The sequence below is a fragment of the Camellia sinensis genome, chromosome 2, assembly GCF_055761805.1.
Source record: "Camellia sinensis isolate YWXY chromosome 2, ASM5576180v1, whole genome shotgun sequence".
Taxonomy (NCBI): Eukaryota; Viridiplantae; Streptophyta; class Magnoliopsida; order Ericales; family Theaceae; genus Camellia; species Camellia sinensis.
Window position 1 is genome coordinate 212,928,176 of NC_138962.1, and position 25,357 is coordinate 212,953,532.

At 39.4% G+C, this 25,357-nt stretch overlaps 2 protein-coding genes and 1 non-coding gene across 3 annotated transcripts in view; 1 reads left to right on the forward strand and 2 right to left on the reverse strand.

The window, feature by feature from the left end:
* The window catches only part of LOC114272442 (putative disease resistance RPP13-like protein 1), a 295,308-nt gene that overhangs the window by 221,093 nt on the left and 48,858 nt on the right, over nucleotides 1-25,357 (forward strand). The gene's annotated exons all lie outside the window — the stretch shown is intronic.
* LOC114276463 (K(+) efflux antiporter 2, chloroplastic-like) lies at nucleotides 3,390-13,963 on the reverse strand. Its single transcript, XM_082913402.1, has 16 exons — nucleotides 13,825-13,963; nucleotides 13,025-13,155; nucleotides 12,855-12,914; nucleotides 12,613-12,732; nucleotides 12,365-12,433; nucleotides 11,308-11,407; nucleotides 11,111-11,220; nucleotides 6,817-6,942; nucleotides 5,928-5,981; nucleotides 5,492-5,552; nucleotides 4,748-4,947; nucleotides 4,495-4,533; nucleotides 4,274-4,349; nucleotides 4,043-4,116; nucleotides 3,783-3,917; nucleotides 3,390-3,530 (listed from the first exon to the last, which is right to left on the reverse strand). The coding sequence occupies exons 2-16, from the start codon at nucleotides 13,109-13,111 to the stop codon at nucleotides 3,390-3,392; spliced, it is 1,452 nt and encodes a 483-aa protein (XP_082769528.1). The 5' UTR covers nucleotides 13,112-13,155; nucleotides 13,825-13,963.
* LOC114280607 (U6 spliceosomal RNA) lies at nucleotides 13,437-13,541 on the reverse strand. Its single transcript, XR_003635628.2, has one exon. It is a non-coding gene; the product is annotated as a U6 spliceosomal RNA (small nuclear RNA).

Consider the following 25,357-nt stretch of genomic DNA (forward strand, 5'->3'; position numbering starts at 1 on the left):
CCCCTTGTAACTTTATCTTCATGGGTTTCTTTAATATTTTTTCATATTTATTTGGAAAACTTTTTGTAAATTTTTCATATTGTCTACTAACTTCTATACAAGCCTTTTTCTAATAAATAATAATGCTAAATTATTTAAAGAGCCATGCTAATTAATGACAGCCCAATAGGCAAATCAAGATCCTCTCCTTGAATCTCTCATTCACCCCCTACTTGCACGGCTATTAGGCCCACTTTTGGACTCAATTTCGATAATTCGAACCGTTCACATTTTATGATTTATTGAGTATATCATACCTGTAAAAAATTAAGTTGATCAGATATCAGAAAGCATGTGTTCGAAAAATTGTTTATTAAATTTTTTAAAAAAATAGTTTTTAATTTGATAATCCAACACATACTTTATGATATCCGATCAACTTGATTTTTTACAAATATGATATACTCAATAAATTTTAAAATATGAACGGTTTAGATCATCAAAATTGGGCCCAAAAGTGAACCCAATAACCGTGCAAGTAGAAAGTGAAGAAGAGAACTCAAGGAGAAGATCTTAATTCCCAATAGGCTGCCAATAAGGGGAAGAAAACGCCAAAAGTATTTTTTACCCATCCCAAAGCATTTTCACGCATGTATTTAGATTTTTTACAAATTTGGATACACTTTTTACACATCTACTCATTATGATTTTAGAAATTATAACTTTTCCCTCGTCACAATTAATTTATCAACAGAGTTGACGAAAAAAAATAAAAATAACCCTATTTTTTTCATAATTAAATTTCCCTTTCCTTTGTCCTCAAACTTATTCTTATTTTTCTTTCATTCCAACTACTTTCTATCCTTGTCCCCCACTCTACCACACGACCATCTCTCTCCTTCACAGCTATCATTGTAATTTCTTTAAATAGTTGGTGTATGCCTCTTTCCTACTCACCTCCACTCCACTCCCTTCCCTACCCTACTTTTGCTGCTTACTCTTACTCCCACCCGTACAACATTTTTTTGAAACACTTTGATAGTGCTCTTGTATCAAAATCTAAATAATGAATTAGGGTACCGGAAGTCATCTCCATATTAATCTAACCCTACCCACCACTCCTATCCCCACTTGTACTTGAAAAAGAAAATAATAATAAACAAACAATTTATCAACCCCTCAGCCAAATGGATCTTGGTTTAACATTCAGCATAGGCATCATTATTGTGATTTCAAAGAAAGAGACTTACATATTTTTTCTGTACTTTTTTATTTTTTAGTAAATGTTTTTGTGACTACTTTCTTCTTCTCTTGTGAGACCTGCCATTATTGTGTTCACACTTTACTTTCTTCTTTTCTGTTTGTCATTTTCTTTCTTTCTTTTTTTGTATTATTTTTTTTTGGGGAGGGGGGAGGGGCTAATTACTTAAAAAAAAAAAAAACTCCTAAGATTTCACGCGTTTTTCACTTTAAATCCCAATATTTCAATTTTAACAAATTAAACACTAGAGTTCCGTCCGTATTTTAATGTGCTCCCCTCCTTTGTCCATCTCCGTCTATGTAAGGTAACGGAAAATCGTTTCAAGTTTAAAGTGAAAAGCACGTAAAACTTTGAATTTTTTTTTTGTAATTAACCCCAATATTTAATTTTTTTATGTGTGCATATATATAACCTACATATCTTATTGTATATGTACATGTGTCCTTATATATATATGGTGAAATTTTGTTATTCAAAATTGACTCTTCTAAGGATAAAATTTTGATGACTATGTAAGAAGGGTTACCTAAAATGTAAGAGACTGGGGACTTACTTTTTTAGCCAATTAGCCAAAAAGTTACTAAATTAGCCAAAAAGCCAGCAACTCATACCAAAAAGTCAAAGATTCTTTTTTCTCTCTACTTTTTGCACATCTTTTCGTAATTAACCAAAAAGTCATCCCAAACATACAAGTTTTTTTTACCTACCTTTTTAGCCAAATAGCCAAAAAGTTACTAAATTAGCCTGTTCCCAAACGAGGCCTTATTAGTGTTTCAATGGATTAAGGCTACCTGAAGTATAAAAGGCACTTATCAATGTTTTAATAGATTAATGTTATTTTTAGTCATCAAAATTAGAGACGACATCAAAATTTACTCCCTTCGTCCAATATTGATGGTATCTTTTTGAAAATTCAAATTTTAAATAATTTTCACTTTAAAACCTAATATTTTTCATTTTAAACCCCAAAATGATTCTCCGTTACCTTATATAGACGGAGATGGACGAAGGAGGGGGCATATTAAAATACGGATGAAACTCTAAGATTTAATTTGTTGAGATTTAAACTAAAAAACGGGTTAAAGCTTAAAAAAAAAAATTGTAATTAATCCATTTTTTTAGGTATTCAGGATTTGGGCCTAGTTTGGATAAAAGCCCGGATTGGGTTTCAAAAACAAAAAAGTGTATGCCATTCACTTTGATTTTTTTCATAATTTTTAAAATTGAGATTTAATTAATCCTCTTAAAAATAAAATTTATTTAATCCTCTTAAAAATAAAATTTATTTGAAAGAAGTGATTTCATGAAAGAGTATTGATTATATATATCTTTTTGAATTTTTTTGAGAAATGAACTTGTATATGATTTTTTTTAGGTTAATCATATTGTTTTGGAAAATATGTTTTGCCCTACTACTCATTTATTTGTATTAAAAAATAATTTCAAGTAATAATATCAAATTTTGTTATAGCTACAATTAGGTGGAGGAAACTTGAATCTCCACATTATCAGTGGGCATCTTCAACTAATTGATGTGTCATCAATGTATTGATTTAATAAATAACAAACACATTAGTGACACATAAATAATCTAAAATTTAGTCACCATAACATAACTGAATTGAAATTATCCAAACAAGCAATTATTAATACAGTTGAAAAACAAAAAGGAATCCAAACATGCAACAAGTTCCTGCTGATGAACATCCAATGCAATCAGCCAATCCATGAATCTACACATTTTCTCACAAAAACAGGTTCTCCATATGTAGCATCATATCATTTTAACCATTTGCATTATATAGGATGATCAAAACTAATAGCTAAGAAAGTACTCTAAGATTATGGAATGCAACGTGATTAGTGAGATAAGAAAGTCCTTCTAGACAGTTTAATGAGAGCCTACCAAAATTTATCAAATTGGAATACGATTGAAGAAAGAAAAAGAACAGTCACCCATTTCACGCGGGGGGGCATTATCGGAACAAAAATGTCCATGTGACTGATCAACAAATGTGTCTGCTACTGCCACTAATTTAGCTATATTTCTGTACAATTTATACCGAAGGCTTCAAGTAAACCGCTGTACAGTTCTTTGTGATTTTTTTTTTCTTTTATACAATTTATTTTTTATTTTATTTTTATTATATCAGGCCTTATCTTTGGGAGATGGGACTAGTGTTCCTTCAGTGATTTGATTATCATCTGAAGAATCGAAGGGTTGAGATCTGGGTTTACTCATGATCCAAGAGTATCCATAACCAAGAGAGCTTCCACTTGCATCAGAGAGCTGCATGCAGTATTTGATTGTGGTAGCTCAGTCAAAATCCAGATGAAAAAAAAAATGTAAATATATATATCTCTTTGGTCCTATACTAACAAGACATAACTGAATTGTGCAAATCAAACGTTAATAAGTATCTAGGTAAGCTTAGAAAGATGGCGAGACCTAAACTCGTTGATATTAGCTGCTATTTCTGACACCTAACAGGGAAAGACAAGATAAGGTAAAGACACTCGAAAGATGCCAAACCAAAATAACCAAACTTCTGTAATGTTTTCGACTTTCCATAGCACATGCTAACAATTTCACAAGCAAAGCATCAACCAACAGCAGTAAATAGAGTTTGTGTTGCTGCATTGCTGTTGGCGGATCCACAAGATCAGATCCAAATGCCTTCAGTTTTCAATGTGTTAACCGAGTCAAATGCGTTTGTGTGTGTGTGTGTGTCACATGAAAGTGAAATTATTTCATATAAAGCACAAAACACTTCAAAGAAGAAACAGCCGCTTCTGCTTTACATTCAGAGAACCAGCATGGACATAAAACAGGTGCTCAACAATGAAGATGGTGTACACTAATAATTGAATTGAAACTGAAAGGTAAGCACATAGCAAGTCACTAATTCAAATTAAAATATCCAATAAGATACACTGCAATCATTAAGGTTGTAGCAAAAATAGATTAATCTTACAGTGATTTTATGGAATGTTAATCCAAATTTTGATCAATTGCATTGCATTCTAGCATACCATGGTGAGTGAAAAATTCAATGGATATAATATTCAGCTTCCTTATAAATGATTTGTTACAATCGGACTCCACACACTACATGCAACCAATTACTGATGCTTAGCAGATAAAAGATAATAGTTTTCATTAATACAAGTATGTATGTACCAAATACGAACAATATATAGCTCATGCAGTGAAAAATCTTATACAATTCAGTGTCATTGATATTGTTTTTTACCTGTGCAAGAACAGCAGCAGCTAGATATGAAAGTTTCAACTAAAACTCAAGATATGATATAAAAGCTTTTAAATTTGAACAAAAATTTGGTCTTTACATTGATAATGCAAGATATATTAGTACTGATTAAAGATTATACACAAGTCAAACAAGAATAATGAGCTCCTAAAACATAAAATACAATTGTTAGATTAACCTATATGGCCAATTAGGCGGAGTGAAATAACTAATGGAAACAGTAACAGAAATGTACCGCTGTTGCTCCTGCTTTTTCCAAATGGAGGCCATGATCAACGTCATGAGCATGGACAAATGTCTTGACATTAGGGAGATACTTGCTCAATTCCCAAACTGTTCTATAGTTTGCACCGGGGGTATCTAAGGTTATTGCTGCTGCACATGCTCTTTCAGCACCAACTTTAAGGAGCACAGGGTGGCCAGGAATACAAGAAACTGGTCAGATAGTGAACCTGCACAAAGCATATTTAAGTTTGATCACAATTTTCTATACCTCTTGACTACCAGCATCTCCAAAATACACAGAAGATCAAGTGCACGGCCAACAGCTACTCGGTCACTGAAATGATGGAAAATCTAAAATCAGTTATCTGGATTCTGCTGTAAAATATTCTCACACACGTAACACATTATCAATAAGTCATGGACAAGGCAGAGAGCATGGATTTTTACATTTAACTTTTCTCTTTCCAATTTGCATATATGCTAAATGTTCACATAGATGCTTCTGGGAATTTAAAGTAGACATAGAAAAACATGGAACCAAAGGCTGGATATTCACTTCAGAGACTTTGAGTTGAAATCAAACAGCAAATCGGTCCATTGTTTTTTTCTGTTTTTCTTAGCAAGAAACTAGATTTTATCATAAAAAATGGCCATCATAAAAACACAAAGAAGGCATACCCCTAAGACAGAGTTACATGAAATTGGTCTTCAAACTGGCATAGATTACCCAAAAGGAACTAGCTAGAAAACTCACAGCCCAGACCCATATGACTATGATTTTCAGCAGAATATTCAACCAACAAGCTGTTCTCTCTCTAAGCCCCCAAAATTGACTTTATTCCAGGAAAATCAATTCACTGTGAGATGGAAGCATACCTTCTCACATCAAGAGCAACAAACGGAACAAGTCATTCTGAAAGAAGCTGTGCAATGATCTGATAGAACCACAGAAGAAAGTACTACTCTTAGACAAAACATGATAAACATACATCCATACATAAACTATCTATCTTTTTTTGGGTAAGAATCCACAAATAAACTACATTAAAAATAGATCTACCATAACAAATGATTTTAGGGAGCACTTACTAATCAGTCTTATTAACTAAACTTATTTACTTACAAGCCTGACTGATAAATTTATCACTTTTTAAACTAATTCATCAAAAAAAATTAAATAGTGACAACACCTGTCCTACACATCCAAATCCACAGATAATGATATGGTCCTGCAAATCATCTGTCTGAAAACAAGAAGCCAAGGAAATCAACAATCAATACATTTAGTGGATATTTCAGTGTAATGGCAACATCAACCCAATATCACAAACAGACAATGCATCCCATTGTCAGATGTATGGCTACACCAGTTCATTTTACACGATTTAAAATTATTGATTAAAGATTTAGTACATCCTAGGTACAGTTGGACATACTAGATTCAGGAGATTGGAATAGATTTAATAATGGATCATATCTTATGCAGATATTGCAAGACCTAACTTATTTTAGTGCAGAGACTTTATGGCAGCCAGTAGTTATTCACCACCTTCATCCATCATCATCAAATATTTTTGCATGAACTTAAAATGGCAAGACTTCGAGAAGGAATTTAAACCCAAAATACCAACTGCAAGTGAGTCAGTGTTTACCATATATTTCTCAAATACACAAGCACAGCAGGTTTGTTGAAACCTAAGACCAAAACAAAGTTCACACACATGCACGGTTCAAAATTTAAAAAAGCTTCATGATGTTGATAGAGAGACTTTTGAGAGCACATCACAAATATTTCCCCACATTCTGGTGCAATAACTAATAAAAATGCTTATGATATATAGTTAGAATGATCACTAGAAAATCTAGGTTTCATTTTCCTAACCAAGCTGAGTTTGGAAAGCTAAGCTACCCAGTAAGCCAATCTTGATTGACAAATCATATCCATAACTAACATAGTACCCATAAACCACATATTATTATCTAGTGGAAAATAATAAATAAATAAAGGAATTGAATTCTGTAAACCACCAATATAAATGTTCACTCGGATCTCATAAAACTTGAAATTATGAATTCTACCTCACTCTCTACAGGTAACAAACTCCACACATCATCAAAACGAGAGGCTAGTAACTGGCCTCCAGCAGCTAACCATGGGGTAAGGGCCGTTGATACCCCAACCACAAGAAATAGCAAAGATGACATCTGAGAAGACATTATACCCAGCAGAAAAGGCCAATGAGCAAACAATTAGTTGTGCTAACAATACTAACGGTAATAGTTACCATTTATGTTGTTTTATTTTATTTATCTAGTGTGGGAATACCAGTCCTGCACAGTTTATTTATCTACTGTTATGTGTTGAAGTTCACAAAAAAAAATATATATATATATATATATATTGTTGGAAAAGAGGAACCGAAAAGGGGAAAAAAGACCTAAAGGAATAAAATGATAGCATGAATTTAAGTCAATAATACTAGCTTCCCTGTCAATGCACCACCATAGATTTGCTTCAACTCCCATTCACAAAATCAAACTCTCAACAGCACTCCAGTCCTGTGATCCTTTAAACATAAACGAACCCAAGGTTCACCCAATCTTGGTGGCCTATGTAACTTGGTCTAAATAAAGCCCACATCATTTTCAGACCTTGTAATGCTCAACCAACATAAATTTAGTACTATATCACTTTCATATACTTTTGAACGAGTATTAAGTACTTATGCTGGTGCATTCTACTAATCAAAGACAATTGATATGGCATATCATCATTGCATCATGGATAATCCATAATGGATAGCTCGGATATGGGTGTGAGGTGCAGGTATGTGTCTAGGTGTTGGATTTATCTAACTGTCATGTCCAAGAACACCACAACATGACTAGATTTCATATTTAACATATTTTTTTTTTTTAGTATTTCATAGAATGGTATTTGCAACCAAAAATTGAGCATTTTACGAATGAAATGGAAGTCTAATGCATAGTGATATAGTAAACTCAAACCATTTAGACATTATTGTTTGATGCATGTCCAACTAGACATATCAGATGAATTTCCCATAGGGAACCCTTACCCTTACAAACGTGGCATGTCTATGTATCGGACACATCCATGTGGCTTGTCCAATTATTAATCATTACTTTTTGCAGGACATGTTGGGAACACTTCACGGACATATGTCCCATGTCTGGATAAGCCTCTTAGAAAACTGATTTGGGGTCAATGTAAATATATGGAAACAGGGGAGAGAAGTGAAAAAAAAAAATTACATCCACATATAACATCCATGCTTCTCATGTCTTTGTGCCTTAACTTAATACTCATATACATAGCAAATAAAAATATATATAAAAAAAATTCCGTATCCCCCGTCTTCATATCTTTATTTTTTGAAAATTCCATGCCCATGTCCATACTCATGTCCAGGTCTCTTAGGCTACCACTGTGAAACCTAAAAAGATACACGAAAACACTTCACTTTCAAAATCAAAGATGGTAGAAGAATATCTAGAATGCTTTGCAATAATAATAATAATAATAATAATAATAAGTGTCACAAACTCAACTGGGATATCAAATCCATTCATACATTAGCACCTTCTTGATACACAAATCCAACCAAATGGAAAACAAGAAATCTAAATTTTTTACTTTAAGTTCATATGATGGAAATCCATCTCTTAGGCTATGTTTGGATCATGGATCCACGATCCAATCACAGCCTTAGTAGATGCATAATACACATAGTGTAACGCCCTCAAAATAATAACAATAAACCCATCAGATAAGACATGCATTTATATTTAAACTAACCGCATTCCTTTCATTCATTAGAATTCCATTACATAAGTAATACACGTTAACCTCATAACAAAATGCCCTACGGGCTTACAGCTTTCCAAGTTAACACTTGGTTACAACAAGAGTTCTAACTCGTTTACACATTAAGCCCTTGGCTTGAAATTACATGTAATACATCAAAAGTAAAACGACAAAACTATGCCCGCCACTAGCCTCCTAGCTATGTCCTTGGAGGTGGCATGCTTCCTGCACCTGAAAATGATATTCTCATATAGGGTGAGCCACAGCCCAGTAGAAATACGCTAAACCAACCATGGACAATGACTAAAACATTAGCAATTGATAGTTGGTCAACACTGATACAATCACATAAATTACATATTTATGTCAACGACTTACAAGTCCCAATTACTTTTCATTTTCCCTTTTTCAACAGATAAGCATGCTAGCTCCATCATTATTTCCACAGATATGTATAAAAACTATATCTCACATTCAGATAAGCATAAAAGCTATATCCACATTCTCAACAGATATGTATATCAACAATATCCACAGATAAGCATACAAGCTGTATCCACATTCTACAACAGATATGTATATCAACAATATCCACAGATAAGCATACAAGCTGTACCCACACTTCACAAAGATAAGCATATGAGCTCTATCTTCACTTCTCTAGACAAGCATATGAGCTCTGTCTACGGAGTTCATCCCCTATCTCCTCCCAATACCTATCCGGTTTAGAGGTACATCCCCTATCTTCCCCTAAACCGCGGAGTACATCCCCTATCTCCTCCTCTACACATAACGTATACAAACACAAAGGTTCTATATACAATCACTCAATACATATCATTAATGTATTCTATCAACCGTCAAGTTCCATGACACATTTCATTGATTAGTTTCAGTTTACTTAATCATCATGCATTGTCTACAACAATCACGACTATCCTCCACCGATAGCCCAAAGCAGTTATTTCTAAACAGAAAGTAAACGCACAATGGATATTCAATCAACATTTCATTCCTCATTCTTCTCAATTAATTATCCCAATTAATTAAACAATGTAATTAGGTCAATTCCCATAATTAACATTTCAACCCTTAGGTTCCATTTTCATCAATGATTCAACAATCATTCCATTTTTCTATGCCAAACATGCATCTAGGTTTATTATGAATAAAACCCCAACTTTTGTAAAATTACACAAAAGCCCCAAACTTTCACAAAATTACCAAACCAAACCCAACATCTCAAAATACCAAAATTTAAAGACAAAACCCATAGAGAGGAGTAGGATATCCCTACCTCAAAGTTTAAGCCAAAAAGGAGATGAAGACCCGAAGATTGACGTGCTCCAAATCCACACTTTTTCAGATTAAATCGAAGCTCTCAACACCCTCTATCTTTTTAACAAAGGCCCTAGGCTAGATTAACACCCTAGGGAGATCAAACCTTAGAGAGAGTGCAAGTTTAGAGAGAGAGGGTGTCGGATTTAGGGTTTAATCAAAGAAAGGGATTGAAAAAGTGATGTTTTAGACGCTGCTGTCCGCTGTTATAAAACACGCTCGCTCGAGCGAAGGATTGGTCGCTCGAGCGACCAGACACAGAAAACTCTCGCTCGAGCCAAGAAGTTCTCGATCGAGCGAAGAAAAACCCAGACCGCTCGAGCCACGAAAAGCTCGCTCGAGCCAGAAACTACAACTCTCAGGTCCAGAACCGGGGCAACACTACTCTCGCTCGAGCGACAAACTCCTCGCTCGAGCGAAGGACCAAAAATCTGGGCAGCAACACTAGGCTCCCAAGCACAACCAACCTGTAACAAACCTGCCCAACACATCCCATAACTCAAAATACAAAGTAAAGAGGATGCAAACTAGGAAAGAAACAACTACCAACATTCACGGACACATGTCCGGATCACTGTACAACAAGGGTAAACCCGGGATCGCTATACATAGAAAGTCCTGGGTGCCTAAAATTTTGGATTTTGAGTTTTAGGATACCTAAACCTCCAAGATTGTCCTAAAATGAATTTTCCTTGAGTACCAACTTTAAGGTATTTCCTTCCGTATCAACTTTAAGGTGAATATACAAAGCCAACGCCTTTTAGCTATGACACGTATGCATATATGCACATTTAAAGAAGTAATTTATGTCTCACCAAACATGAATCCTACTATATGGATTACAAACCTTGATGCATTTGTAACCACAATATACTTTAGTTCATTGATATTCTATATATATGATTCTCATGATTGCCTAGTTAGAAACCATATTCATATTACATAATGCTGACTGAAACCTGAAACCCAAAGAACAATGACTGTTAACCAGAGGTATCAGAGTAAACTATTCCTGTTCATCAATACTGTGATCATATCAATCTGTTAAAATTGATAGCATTCTACTCGTATGGACAAGAGTAATTTTTTCATTGCTTCTGTAAGAAGACTGGATCTTATAGAAAGAAAAAGTAATTTAATAGTTAAATTAGACAATAAATGAATCTTATAGAAAGAAGTAATTTCCTACCGTCATGAAGAACAAACCCAATATAAGGCCACGATATGGAGCAATATCTGATTCAACCTGTAAAGAAATTCCATTTCTGCAAGAAGCGAACCAGCCAAAATGCTCCCAATGCCATGGAAAGGCCAGCCTGTTCCATTTATAATAAAAAATGCGTACACTTAACACTAGAATGATATAAAAGAGCAAAACTTGATAACACATCAACGTACCCAACCTGTAAGGAGACTAGTCCCCAGAATAACAAGGAGCGTTTTTGCAGAGAATATCTCATTATTTTGATTTTCCTCAACTTGCTTATAAATCGGCCAAAGCAGCTGAAAATTAGCATAAGAATGACTAATATCATGAATTTCACAAACACAAAAGAAATTTGAAAATCCTTGGCTTGTGCACGGTCAAAAGCTACACCATGGTTATGCATAAACTCAAGTAGACAATATCATGATTTTTATCTTTGATACAACACACTGATGATGCATGATGATATGCTTTATTAAAATTTCTAGAAAGAAGGATACTTGTTGAGAAGTTAATGATATAAATTGCATCATCAGGCATAAAATGTGGTTTCATCACTTAGGATGCCATATTTATGTTCAGCAACACATAGAACTCACCAAGCGCCCTCCAGCAATTATGGCAGTAATTGCAACAATGGCGTTCACAGCAGCTAATCCAAGAGCTTCAGCAATTGCTTATAAACTAACCTAAAAATGATGGAAAAATTACCCACAGCAACAACAGAAGAAGCAATAGCACTGGCAGAAACAACTATCCTAGCAGTTGCAGCTATCCTACACAAGCTCAAAAGTGAAATAATCTTCAATAATTATTCATTTGACTTTCCCAGGTAGGAAACAAATATAGTTAAGCATCATATGCCCAACAGTGACTGCAGAAGAAAGGGTGATGTGGCAGTTGGCTGTTCATCAATACATGTGGTATGATAACCACATATGATAATTGAGGAACAAATACAGACTAATAACTTATTAACACACACATTATCTTTATTTCTGCTAATTCAAGCATCTTAAATGTATGTCTTAGACTATAACACCTAAACAGCTGAAATGGTGCAAAAGCATTGGATCAGAACTGTGTTCTACATTACACAGGTGTATGTAGTTCCAAAATGTTCACCTTTAAGACACAGAATTATGGCACAGTATAGTTGTACAGTATCAGAAGACACTGTAATTTCCACCAAAAAGCAATTCATTCACTTCATAACATTCAAGGTGATATAATTTCTGAGACCACACAGGTACCTGGAAAAGCAAAACAGAAAATGTAGCCCGTTCATGGCGTGACGTGCTCTCACCTCGTTCCTGCAATACCTACAGAAAAAATACAATAAAATAAAAAATATATATTATAAAATTATTCAACTGCCTAATAAAAGCGTATCAACCAACAAATTTTGAGTCTTGACTACTTGATCCTAATGGAACAAAGTGGAATAAGAACTAAAAATAGGATAGCGTGAGAACTTACAAAGCTGCTCATTAACTGTTACCTGAAGGACAACAGCAGTGGAAGATAATGCCAGCCCATTCCCAATGACAATTGCAGCAGGACTGGGCTGACCAGCAATAAAGCGAGAAACTAAGCCAATCACCACTGCAGTCACCAAGACCTGCATTTGTTGTGCACATTAAAAAAAACAAAACTAAGATTCAAATACATCGATGCACATAAAAGTGCTGGCTTGTGGTAAAACACAAGTGATAATATTTGAAAAACAAGTTTTCCAATCACCTGAGCAGAGCCCAAACCAAAAACATATTTCTTCATAGAACTCAGTCTTTCAACGGAAAGCTGCAAAATGAAGACAAAATGCTTAGCTTTTCTTTTTGTTATTAGCAGATCAAATGTCATGGCAAATAGCTGTGTTAGAGAATCTAACTTCACGGTTTGATGGATTCTACCTCCAGGCCAATATTAAACATCAAGAAAACAACTCCAAATTCAGCTATTGCCTTTGTTCCATGTACATGACGAATAATAGAGACCATAAGGTCCAATCAAGATGCCAGCAGTCAAATATCCAAGAACAGGACTGCCTAAACATTGCAATTTGCAACAGATAAAAAAGACACATCATCAATGAAACAAATAAAACTCCAAACACATATTAGAAGAAGAAAATGGCCAGAAAATACATGCAGATGATGGCTGAGTTCAAGAACAAACAATACGATTGTTGTTATCAAATTCATTAAATTGTACTCCTAACAATTATAGTGTTATACTTCTAGAATAAGTTTGCAAAAGCATAATCAATAACAAACAAGGATAATGAAACATGAGTTATGAAATGCCAAGCAGAAAAATCTGGATATAAAAAAGTTCTGATAGTGGCATTTTGTATGTCATCTTTGTGCAGGAGCCATGCTAATCCTCTACGTACCATTCCAATTTTATCGGATACTGTATAGGAACAATCATGAAGTGCATGTACCTTACATATCCAAACATGAAATCATGCCACATGCTGCAACCATCTTACACAAAAGAAGTCAAAGATGAGGCTTCAATTTAACTACTACAATAACAGATCATGAGATTCAGTTACCTCCAGAGATATTTTGGAATATAGGCACAAACATGACACTTGAAAGCAGCAAACACAATATGTCAAAAGAGAAGCTTCCTCCTCATTTACCTAAAAAAAAAGAAAAAATAAAAAAATAATACTCAAATCAGTAAGCAAGGGAATTTCAAGCACATGCCTCTTGATGAGGAATCATCTCCATTAGTTTCTTAACACTCTTGGGCAATTTCCGCATTTGACGAATCAAAGGCTTTGTATTTGATGAGACTTCGTCGATACCACCGGTAATGATGTCCAGTTGCAGAAATAGCTGGTTAATTCTCTCCGCCCGATTGGTGTAAAAGGCAATCCTGTCGTAAATCGAAAAATAAACTTTGTATCAGATGTAGAAATCTAACAATTGTTCACAAATCCTGTTACCAGAAATAATTGATGACAAGAATCTAAAATCAGTAACAACTGCCAACTAATATTCAGAGGGATACATGTAATAAGTATAACAATAAAAAGGATCATAGACAGAAATTCGATCTTTGAAAATGTTGCATAGCGCTGCTACCTATTAATTATTTTGAACCTCTTTTTCTAGTTTTTTTTATTATAATAATAATCTTAAATAAAATTATTAAAAAAGATATCAAATTTTTGTGTCACTCTATTTCACAATTAAGGTCACACACTCATTACATCATGAGTTAGGATTTATGAGACCATCTACCTCCATCACCACCCTTCTATTTTCCCCAAATTCCATCTTCAAAATCTATCCACCCTCAAAAACTTAAAAACCCTTTGGCGGCAATATTCCGGCAGCAACGGTGGCAACTATTTGATTACATACACTTCTCCGACAATGACAATTAGTGAAATTTTTTTTGACAACCACAACTACATGAGACGAGAGGAGTACAACAATAAAAGCTCAGAAAAGGTTCGTAACTTTGATGGTGTTCTTAGCTCAGATGAGATTAGCCTTCTAAGGGTAAGTTTCTTGAAAAAAAAAATAACAAAAATAATAAAAACTGTTCGTCATTTTTTTTGGGACTGAACTCCCGAACATATGACCGAAATTCGGGAATATAGGTCCTAACATTATTTATTTGTTCAGGAATAGGTAACCAAACATTTCTTATTTGTTCAGGAACAGATAACCGAAGCAATAGCAAAAGTAGGCAAACAAAGGAGGTCGGAGGTGGTCAACTGGCCGGTTCACCAAAGAGTCGGCCGGAGAGTGAAATCCTGCCCAGTTTTATTCACATAGAGAGCATACAAGTACAATGGGGCCATGGGTGAATAATAGAAAACCAACCAGAGAAGTATGAAAGTTGATTATGTTGTATGTGTAAAAAGAGGTAATAGAAAAAAAAAAAATAAATAAACAGATTGACAAATCTCGTAATAAAATATAGAAAAAACTTCTTAATTCCCACAAATTTTTTCCACTATTTTGGAAGGTTGCACTGTATTGGATTTTGCTAGATTTTATGAGAAAGACTTTTTTAGGTGTGGGGGGTGTGCATTTAAATGGATGAAATATTTTTATAAGGATAATTTGTGTATTATTTGGTGGAAGAATTTTTTTTTTTAAAGGATTTTAGAATTTATAAGTGGGGGTTCAAAGAAATTGGAGATTCAAAATAATTGAGAGGGTAATTTATATGTAAATTGGGCCGAGCTGGGTAATGGGCTGTTCTGTGGGCCACAGTAAGAAGGGCTGAGTAAAAGAGCTTTGTAGTTAGCCCGGTTTTCACAAAGCCTTATAGTTATCCCGGTCCAAGAGAGCTCTGCAGTTAGCTCGGTCACCACACTCAGAGCGGTAACAGTTAGCACTGTCATACCATATTGAGCCGTAGTATATTGAGCCCTCCTCAGAACCTTGCTATTGGTTAGCTCGGTCTTGGCTCGTTGTGGTTAGTGCGGTCTCAGACAACCCAGTTGGAATGTCAAACCGAGGTACAGGCAGTGAAAGGAAGAACCGAGCTAGTGGAAGTTCAATCTAGTCTGCGGCTTTAGCATAGCCATGATTATCTCGGTCGTATTGACATCCAACCATAGTAGAACCATCTCACTTGGTTTAAGCAGTGAGGGGGGTGTTGAAGGATAAACATTATCTTTCAGGAATGTGATTCCTAGGAGGACTCTACATGGAGGAGTAAGAGTCCTACTAGGATTGTGTCATGCGAAACCTATAAAAGCTCACAACATCACCTATGGAGAGGTAGCACAACTTTGATCCCCGAATACACAGAGCTTTTGTCTATTTGTCTATTTTTGCTGACTTAGGCATCAGAGAGGTATCCGGCACACACTCGCCGGCTAGCTCACGTTTGTGTTTTCAGGGAGTAAAGCGACGTCGTACGAAGGAGCGCAATCTTGATCAACAGGATTATACGAGAACAATATTTCGTGCTCGTACAATTGGCACCATCTGTGGGAAGTTCAGACAAGAACAAAACCTCTTGATTAAGTTTTCCTCGCTAACTAGAAGCAATGGCACACAACGAATATTTGCCACAGTCCGCCATCGACGGACAAACCCTAGAGGGGGGTTGGGAGGCGCGAAGGTTTGCCTTCTATCCCTCATATGGCGGATTTGGAGCCACAGCGACAGAACCCCCGGAGGGATGCAAGGGGGAGGCGGACTAATGGCCCTCGTTAATCTCGCTCCCAGAGTCTTGAAAGACAGAGGCGGAAGATCGACCCTCAAGTTCTTGAGGATCGCGTCAAGGAGCAGAATGAACTAATACGAAGGATGGCGGCGGACATGGAATCAATGAAACGCCACATAAAAGGCAAAGGGGTGGCGACAGGAGAGGGGCGCAAAAGCAAGACGCCCCCTCGCCACTCAGAAGATCGTGGTAGGTATACCACACCATCACAAGCAGAGAGTAAGAGCCTGAAGACAGGCGACACTCAAACAAGGACGTCCAGGACCCGTTACTCCAGGTCTGGGAGAACGAGGATTGAGAGGTCATATACTGAGGGAAGCACCTATCAGCCCTCGCACACGTACCAGACATCATCCAGGCAGTTGGAGCTGCCTAGATCGTCCAATTTGCGAACGGTGCTTGAAGAAAGGGCACGATGGAAGGAGGATGCCAGGGCGCGCGACCCACACAGAATTTCTGCCCTTCAGCGGTTGGCTCCTCGAACGCATGGAAGCATCGAGGTAGGAATGACAATACCGCGCCCAGCCTATGAACCAACGGACAAAGCATTAGCAAGGCCGTAAACCTCGCCGTTCGTTCCGGCAATAGAAAACACTCCCCTACCTTCAGGCTTCCTGCAGCCCAAATTCACCACGTATGAGGGAAAGACGGGCCCCTACTCGCACTTGAGCCACTTTCGCCAGGTTATGGCTGTATACCGGCGAAACGAAGCTTTAATGTGCATCCTATTCCCATCTAGCCTTGGCGACCTAGGTTTAACCTGGTTCGAAAGGCTACCAGAAGGCAGCATCGTCTCTTGGGCACAATTAGCAGAGGCGTTCGTGACAAGGTTCAGAACGAACACCAAAACGCCGGTGGAGATCGACCAACTTCTCTCCATTGACGTGGGCGACAAGGAGACGCTAAGATCCTACAATAGTCGCTACTGGGAGACCTTTAACCAGATTGGGGACTGCCCTACCAATCTCGCCATCACACAATACAAAAGAGGCCTTTTAGTCGGGAACAGACTAAGGGACTCAATCACTATGACGCTGCCTCTCACAATGGAGGCCTTAATGGAGAGAGTGCACCAGCACATTCGGGTGGAAAAGGATGGCGCCCGTGCTAAAACAAAGTCTGGCACAACCACAGTACCAGAAAAAAGACTCCGGCAAAAATCAGCGCGGTAGAACGTCTGAGCAGAAACGGACGAGGCAGGCGAGACAACGGAGAGGACCAGGATAAAAGATGGTTGAGAGTCCGCACTGCCATTATCACGGTGTTCAAAAAACCGATCTATCAGATTCTAAGCGAGATACGCGATGAACCTTTCGTCAGATGGCCAGCTAAGCTGAGAGAAGCTCAGAAGGGTTACGACGAAAGATCTCGATGAACCTTTCACAAGGAAAAGGGGCACCGCACTGAAAATTGCATGCCATTAAGGCAGCATCTGGAGGAGTTAGTGGCAGCTGGTCATCTGGACAAGTACATAGAAAGAGGGGCGCAGCCAGCCCTCCAAGACCACAACAACCCGAATGGAATGCCAATCGACGCCCCACCTCAAGGCGTGATCAACGTAATCCATGGTGTATTCGAACCTGAGTGTGTATGTGAACTCAGGGGCATGATCAAAAAGGCTGAGCACTTAAGGGAGGTATTAAGTGCCCAACCTACCATCAAAAAGGAGAAGGCAGAGGCCACGAATGTCGTGTCTTTTTCAGATAGAGACTTGGCAAGGATTTACTGCCCTCACAATGATGCACTGGTCGTCACTCTCCGAGTCAAAGATTTTGACGTCAAGAGGATTTTGATTGACTAAGGTAGCTCATGTGAGATCATGTATTATGAGACTTTCAAACAACTGAAATTGGAGGACAAAGACTTGGCACCTACCGTGTCTCCCCTGATTGGATTGAACTCGATGCCAGAGTGGCCAGTTGGCAAGATAATCTTTCCAGTCAGAGCAGGAAGCGTGACGAAACAAGTGAAATTCTGGGTATTGAAAGTCCCTTCCACTTACAACATAATCTTGGGAAGAATGTGGCCGCATGCCATGCGATCAGTAGCGTCATCCTACCATCAAGTAATGCGGTTCCCCAACGAAATCGGAGTAATAGAAGAGGTCTTTGGAAACCAAATTATGTCCAAGCAATGCTTCGTCACAGTAAATGGCAGTAGAGCTGCCAAGGGGTTTGTACAGATGGTGGAGGAACCAGAGAGCAATGAGTTATTCGCGGATGTTGGCAAAGCCGCCGAACAGAAGGCAGTGGAAGATTTGGTACAGGTAAGAATAGATGAAAAGAATCCGGATAAGTTCTTTTTGCTTGGCTCATCTATGTCCAGCACTAAGAGAATAAAGGTCATGGAATTCTTGACCTCTAACATCGAAGTGTTTGCCTGGACGCCGTATGATATGCCTGGCATTAACCCAAGCTTCATCTGTCACCAATTGAACGTCCACCCAACTGCCAGACCAATCATTCAGCGCACTCGCAGATCGGCACTCCACCACGTTGAGATAGTGGCGGAAGAAGTGGGAAACCTGCTAGAGGCAGGAGCTATCAGAGAGGTGCACTACCCTAGATGGATCTCCAATACCGTGGTGGTGCCAAAGAAGAATGAAAAATGGCGTATCTGCGTGGACTACAAAACAGTCAACAAAGCATGCCCAAAGGACAGCTTCCCCCTACCGCGGATAGACCAACTGGTAGACCTAACGGCGGGGCACAACCGGCTTAGCTTTCTTGATGCGTACAGAGGCTACCATCAGATTGCTATGTATGAACCAGACCAGGAGGTCACATCTTTTACCACGCCAAGAGGATTATATTGCTATAAGGTCATGCCCTTTGGCCTAAAGAACGTAGGGGCAACATTCTAACGGATGGTCACCAAGATGTTTGAACCATTGTTAGGCAGAACAATGGAGGCTTACATCGACGACATGGTGATCAAGAGTAAGGATGAAAATGACCATCTCAAGGACCTAGGTGAGATGTTTCAGATCCTGAAGAAGTACAAGTTACGCCTTAATGCGTCCAAGTGTGCATTCGGTGTAAGATCTGACAAATTCCTAGGCTTCCTGGTGACCAACCGAGGTATAGAGGTAGACCCCTCTCAGATCAAGGCAATTCAGGATCTAGAGAGGCCCAACTCAGTAAAAGAAGTGCAGCATCTCACCGGCATGGCAGCTGCACTCAACCGGTTCATAAGTCGGTCATCAGACAGATGTCGGCCATTCTTTCAAGCTCTTAAGGCCAAATTCGAGTGGGACGAAGAATGCGACCGTGCTCTAGAAAGCTTGAAAGAATACATGTCTTATCCGCCATTGCTGGTAACCTCAATACCTGGAGAAGAACTCTTTTGTACCTGGCAGTTTCACAGCATGCAATTAGCGCAATGTTGGTCCGAGCAGAAAGGATCCAACATCTGCCCATCTTCTATGTCAGCAAGACATTGCTGGGTGCCGAAACAAGGTACTTACCACTGGAAAAACTAGCCTTAGCCTTGATGATGGCCTCAAGGAAGTTGTCGCACTACTTTCACACCCACACCATAGTCGTCCTCACACCTTTTCCATTAAAAGTTTTGTTTGAAAGGGCGAACTTTTCTGGGCGAATCTTGAAGTGGGCAGTGGAGTTGGGACAGTTTGACATCAAGTTTCAACCCAGGACCGCGATAAAAGCCCAAGCTTTGGCAGATTTTGTCGCAGAATTCACACCAGGAAGTCATCACATCTGCCCAGTAGACTTGACTGATACAACCGAAAAAGGGATGGAAAGTTTCGCCGGAATAGCGGAACCCCTGGTACAGGATATCCAGCTAGATCCCAAGGCAAACCAGAATGAAGTAAGGGAGGAAGAAGTAAACCATGCTACAATAAGTAAAGACTTGGTACAGTCAGACAGGGAGGGGCAAACAGCTAGCATGGCCTCTGAAGAAAACACCAGCAACACTCAAGACCCCAAGGCATCATCCGACTCCTCCACTTGCTGGAAGCTGTTCGTTGGAGAGATGTGGAAGCTCTTCATGGATGGAGCATCCAACAGGCACGGTGCAGGACTTGGCATAGTCCTTATCTCACCAGATGGCCTGGTAGTGGAGCAAGCAGTCAACCTTGGCTTCCCAGCATCAAACAACAAGGCGGAGTATGAAGCCCTTTTAGCAGGACTGAAATCAACATTCTACATGAAGGCAACCGAGCTGATGGTTTACAGTGACTCGCAACTGGTGGTAAACCAAATTTCAGGCGACTACGAGGCAAAGGACAACAGAATGGCTAAATACCAAGAGTTAGTTAGAACAGAGATCAAGAAATTTGAAGTAGTAAGGATAGAGCAGATCGGCAGAGAAGAAAACAGTAGAGCGGACGAACTAGCAGGCTTCGCTTCAATGGCAGATACATCTATCCCTCATCCGCTGCTGATTGACTACCTACCAAGACCAAGCATTGAAGAGCCCGAGGTAGAAGAGGTATGTTGTCCCGAACTAGGCCCTTCATGGATGGATCCCATCATACTATTCTTAAAAGACGACGTCTTACCTGAAGAAAAGAAAGAAGCCAACAAGATTAGAGTAAAGTCGCAGCGATTTTGGCTCTCCCCATCAATGGCCTTGTATAAGAAATCCTTCACAAGACCCTACCTAAAGTGTGTTCATCCCAGCAAAGTTAAAACATTCTTGTTCGAGATACACGAAGGCGTATGCGGAAGCCATCAAGGAGGAAGATCATTGGCATACAAGGCAATCTCGCAAGGATATTGGTGGCCTTACATGTAAGCAGATTCAGAGAAATATGTGAAAAAATGCGAGAAATGTCAGAAGTTCGCACACCAAATACATCAGTCAGCCAGAGAACTCCTACCACTAACAAGCCCATGGCCCTTCGCAATGTGGGGCTTGGACATAGTAGGACCACTTCCAATAGCATCCTGCAACAGAAAGTTCTTCCTTGCAGCAACAGACTACTTCACAAAGTAGGTGGAGGCAGAAGCACTAGCATCAATAGAGAAAGATGTGAAGAAGTTCGTCTGGCAAAATATCATCACTCGGTTCAGCATGCCAAAGGCTCTAATATCAGACAACGGCACTCAATTCGATGGTAGAATCTTTAGAGGCTTTTGTGAAGAATACAAGATAGAGTTCTACAACTTTACACCGGCATACCCCCAAGCAAATGGCCAGGCGGAAGCATCAAACAAGGTCGTCCTAGATGGATTGAAGAAAAGGTTAGAAAAAGCAAAAGGCAAGTGGGCGGAAGAGCTCCCTCATGTCTTATGGGCTTACCATACCACACATCGACGGTCAACTGGAGAAATACCATTCTCCTTAGCCTATGGCATGGAAGCAGTAATCCCACTGGAAGTTGACCTCTCCACAATTAGAAGTAAAAATTTTGATCCAGACTTAAATGAAGAAGCCATTACACTAGAGCTCAACCTTACAGAAGAAAAAAGAGGCAGAGCACTGGTTCACATCGCCTCATACCAGCAAGAGTTATCAAGGAAATACAACAAAACAGTACATCCAAGACAGTTCAAGATTGGAGATTGGGTACTTCGCAAAGTAATGGGAAACACTTTGGTACCCGGAGATGGCAAGTTAGGGCCCAATTGGGAAGGACCATACAAAGTGGTTGGATTAGCAAGAAAAGGGGCATACCACTTGAAAGATGAGGACAACAAAGCCATTCCCAAGCCATGGAACACTGCCAATCTCAAACTATTTTATTTTTAGCTTTTCTTTCGAGTATTTGTAATTTTTCCCTTTCTTAATAAGCAAGTAGTTTTTTTTCAGTATAGTTGTTTCCTTCTGTAAAAAATTGTTTTAGTGAGCTAGGGGCATTGTAAGCAGAGTTGACCGGAATAACCAACTTCGTGCTCTCTTCAGCCAAGATAAGGATCTGAGCTGAAGAAGTTGGCTGGAAAAACCAACACCCCTCTTAAGCCCAGGATAAGGATCCAGGCTGCAGGACGTTTGGTCGGAATAACCAAACACTTTACTCTAAGTTGGCAGGAATAACCAACTTAGAGGTTGGCTGGAAAAACCAACACCCCTCCTAAGCCCAGGATAAGTATCCAGGCTGCAGGATGTTTGGTCGGAATAACCAAACACTTTACTCTAGGTTGGCAGGAATAACCAACTTAGAGGTTGGCTGGAAAAACCAACACCCCTCCTAAGCCCAGGATAAGGATCCAGGCTGCAGGACGTTTGTTCGGAATACCCAAACACTTTCCTCTAGGTTGGCTGGAAAAACCACCTTAGAGGTTAGCTAGAATAACCAACACCTCTCCTAAAGCCCAGGATAAGGATCTAGGCTGAAGAACGTTTGGCAGGAATAACCAAACACTTTACTCTAGGTTGGCTGAAAAAATCAATCTAGAGGTTGGCTGGAAGAACCAAACACTTAGTACTCCTCAGCCGAGATAAGGATCCAGGTTGAAGAGTGGTTGGCTGAAAAAATCAACTTTGAGTACTCTTCAACCAAGATAAAGATCTAGGCTGAAGAGCGGTTGGCTAGAAAAACCAACTTTGAGTACTCTTCAACCGAGATAAAGATCCAGGTTGAAGAGTGGTTGGCTGGAAAAACCAAACTTTGAGTACTCTTCAACCAAGATAAGGATCTAGGCTAAAGAGCGGTTTGCTGGAAAAACCAACTTTGAGTACTCTTCAACCGAGATAAAGATCCATGTTGAAGAGTGGTTGGCTGGAAAAATCAACATTTATTGTTCTTTAGCCGAGATAAGGATCAAGGCTAAAGAGGTTGGCTGGAAAAACCAACATTTATTGTTCTTTAGCCGAGATAATGATCAGGGCTAAAGAGGTTGGCAGGTATGGCCAGTCAGATTGCAAAGTTAAGACCAGGATTAAGTATCTCGGCCAGAGAATGTTTTACTTTACTCAAATTATAGTTTGTAAAGGCTAGCATGGAGAAAAACCGAAACAATAGTTGCCATAAAGGAATATGTCATTTAAAATGCAAAAGAGTACAGAAGATAGGGTCGTAGCCCAGTTACAATTCTTGTCCAAAAGTAGAAAGAAGAAAATACAGAGATTAAGCAAAAAGGTCATCTATTTCTGCATCAAGTTCAACTCAGAGCCCGGTCTCATCTGGTAGCCCGGTCTCATCTAGTAGTTCGGTAGTCAGATCTTTAACCGGTGGCTCCAACTGAGCTGATTGAACAGCAGGTTCATTAACAACCGGGGTATTGTTTGGCTCGGTCTCTTCTTCGTCATCCTCAGCCTGAAGAAATTGCTGCTGAATGGCAACAGCGTACTCCGTCATCGAACCTGGGATAAAATACGGAGGAGGGTTGAAGACTTTGGTCTCTGGCCCATGACCAAGCTGTGCCACGGCCGCCCTCCATTCGCATTTAAAGAATAAGTCTTTTGCCGCTTCGCACTGCTTGATATACATGGCTTCGCCTTCCTTGAAGCCACGGTCCTCCGCATCTTCCAACTTCTTCTCAAGCTTGGTTATCTCGGTGTTCTTTTTTCCCTCGAGCTTGGCGAGCTCGCGCAGATACTTATCTTTTACCACGGCCGCTGCCTTTTTCTTGTCTGCTTCAACCGACCTAACAAGACCAGTCAGACGACCATTCTCGATTTTCAGCTCGGCTATTTGTTTCTTGGCCATTTCTAGTTCGGCCATTCTTTCATTAGCCTCGGCCATGGCCTGCCTGGTGGTTTTTCAAAGTTCCAACACTCGCTTGTGAGCAATGTGGTTCTTGTGTATGGCCTGCAAGAGGATGGTAAGAAACTTTTAAAGTGAAACCGAGCAGAAAGTTGTAAAGATTAGAAAGATGAGCAAAAGGGCAACTTACCAGCACCATGGACTTTGTGGTCGAGCGAATTGCTATCAGCTCGGTTAGGTGGTCGTGGTGTGACATGTCGGCTGAAAGGCATACACCTTTGGCAAGATTGAATGCCATTAAGTGGTCTTTTTCAGCAACTACTAAATCAGTGTCCTTGATGGCTCGGTTCTGGAAAGCGATCTCTGGAGCCCACTTGGAAGAGCTAGCCCGATCAGAACACTCCGGTTGTGGGCTCGGTGGAGAGCTTGGTGGAGTGGTTTAAGGGACCACGATTTCATCTTCATCAACGAGGCATTGCTCGGTTAGGGTAGTCCGGGCACGCTTTTTTGGGCTAGATGATGTGGGTTGGTGAGATGGAAGGGCCACCACGGTCTCCTGAGTTTGACCGGCTGGTGGCACCTCGGGCTGAGTTGTCTCAGTCAGGAGAGCCTTTACCGCTCTCTTCTTGGCCATCTCTTACTCCGCTGTCAATAGGATCAAATTGACTTGAAGAAAGGTTGGATCTGGTTCTGGTGAGGGCTCTAGAAGGAAGTCGGTAACCTAGGTCTTCCTGCGGCCACTACATCGGTAGGTCGGCTCGAAGTTCAATAACTCAGTCCAACTTCGGTCTGGATATCAAAGCGCGGCACGAAGCACGTCCAAGTTGGGGTAGCTGTATTGGGACTTAAGAAAGTTCAAATCTGCAAGAAGGAAGATAACAGTCAGTATGGTTCAAGATCAGAAAACCGAAGTAAAAGAAAAGCATGAAATTAAGCCGAGGTCATCCTACCGGCTACACCCTTGTTCCAATTTATTCTGCGGCCAGGGATCTGAGCTTGTTGGTCCTCAAAATTCCCAGATACCCAGAAGAAATCATCATCATTTACGTCTTTGTCCGGGGTATTCTTTATTATTTTTTCACGCCGGCGCCTTATTCTTAAATAGTAAACCCAGCCATCTTCGGGGGATCCTATGGAGTATTGATGGAAGAGCTCGGCTAGACCGAGATTAAGACCAGCCCGACGGTTTAGTTCGGCAATACCGTTTATTATGCGGTAAGAATTAGTGGAAAGCTGGGTAGGGCAGATCTTGGTTTGCTTGAGGAATTCACAAAGGAGGGGCTATACAGGAAATAGCAAACTGCACTCTACGATGAAAATAACGTTAAAGGGGACGAAGCCTTGTTTTTCCCAAGGGGTGGTGTCTAGTTCGGCCAGTGAGAGGTAGACATCATCCGAAATTTGGTAATCCTTTCGGAATTCG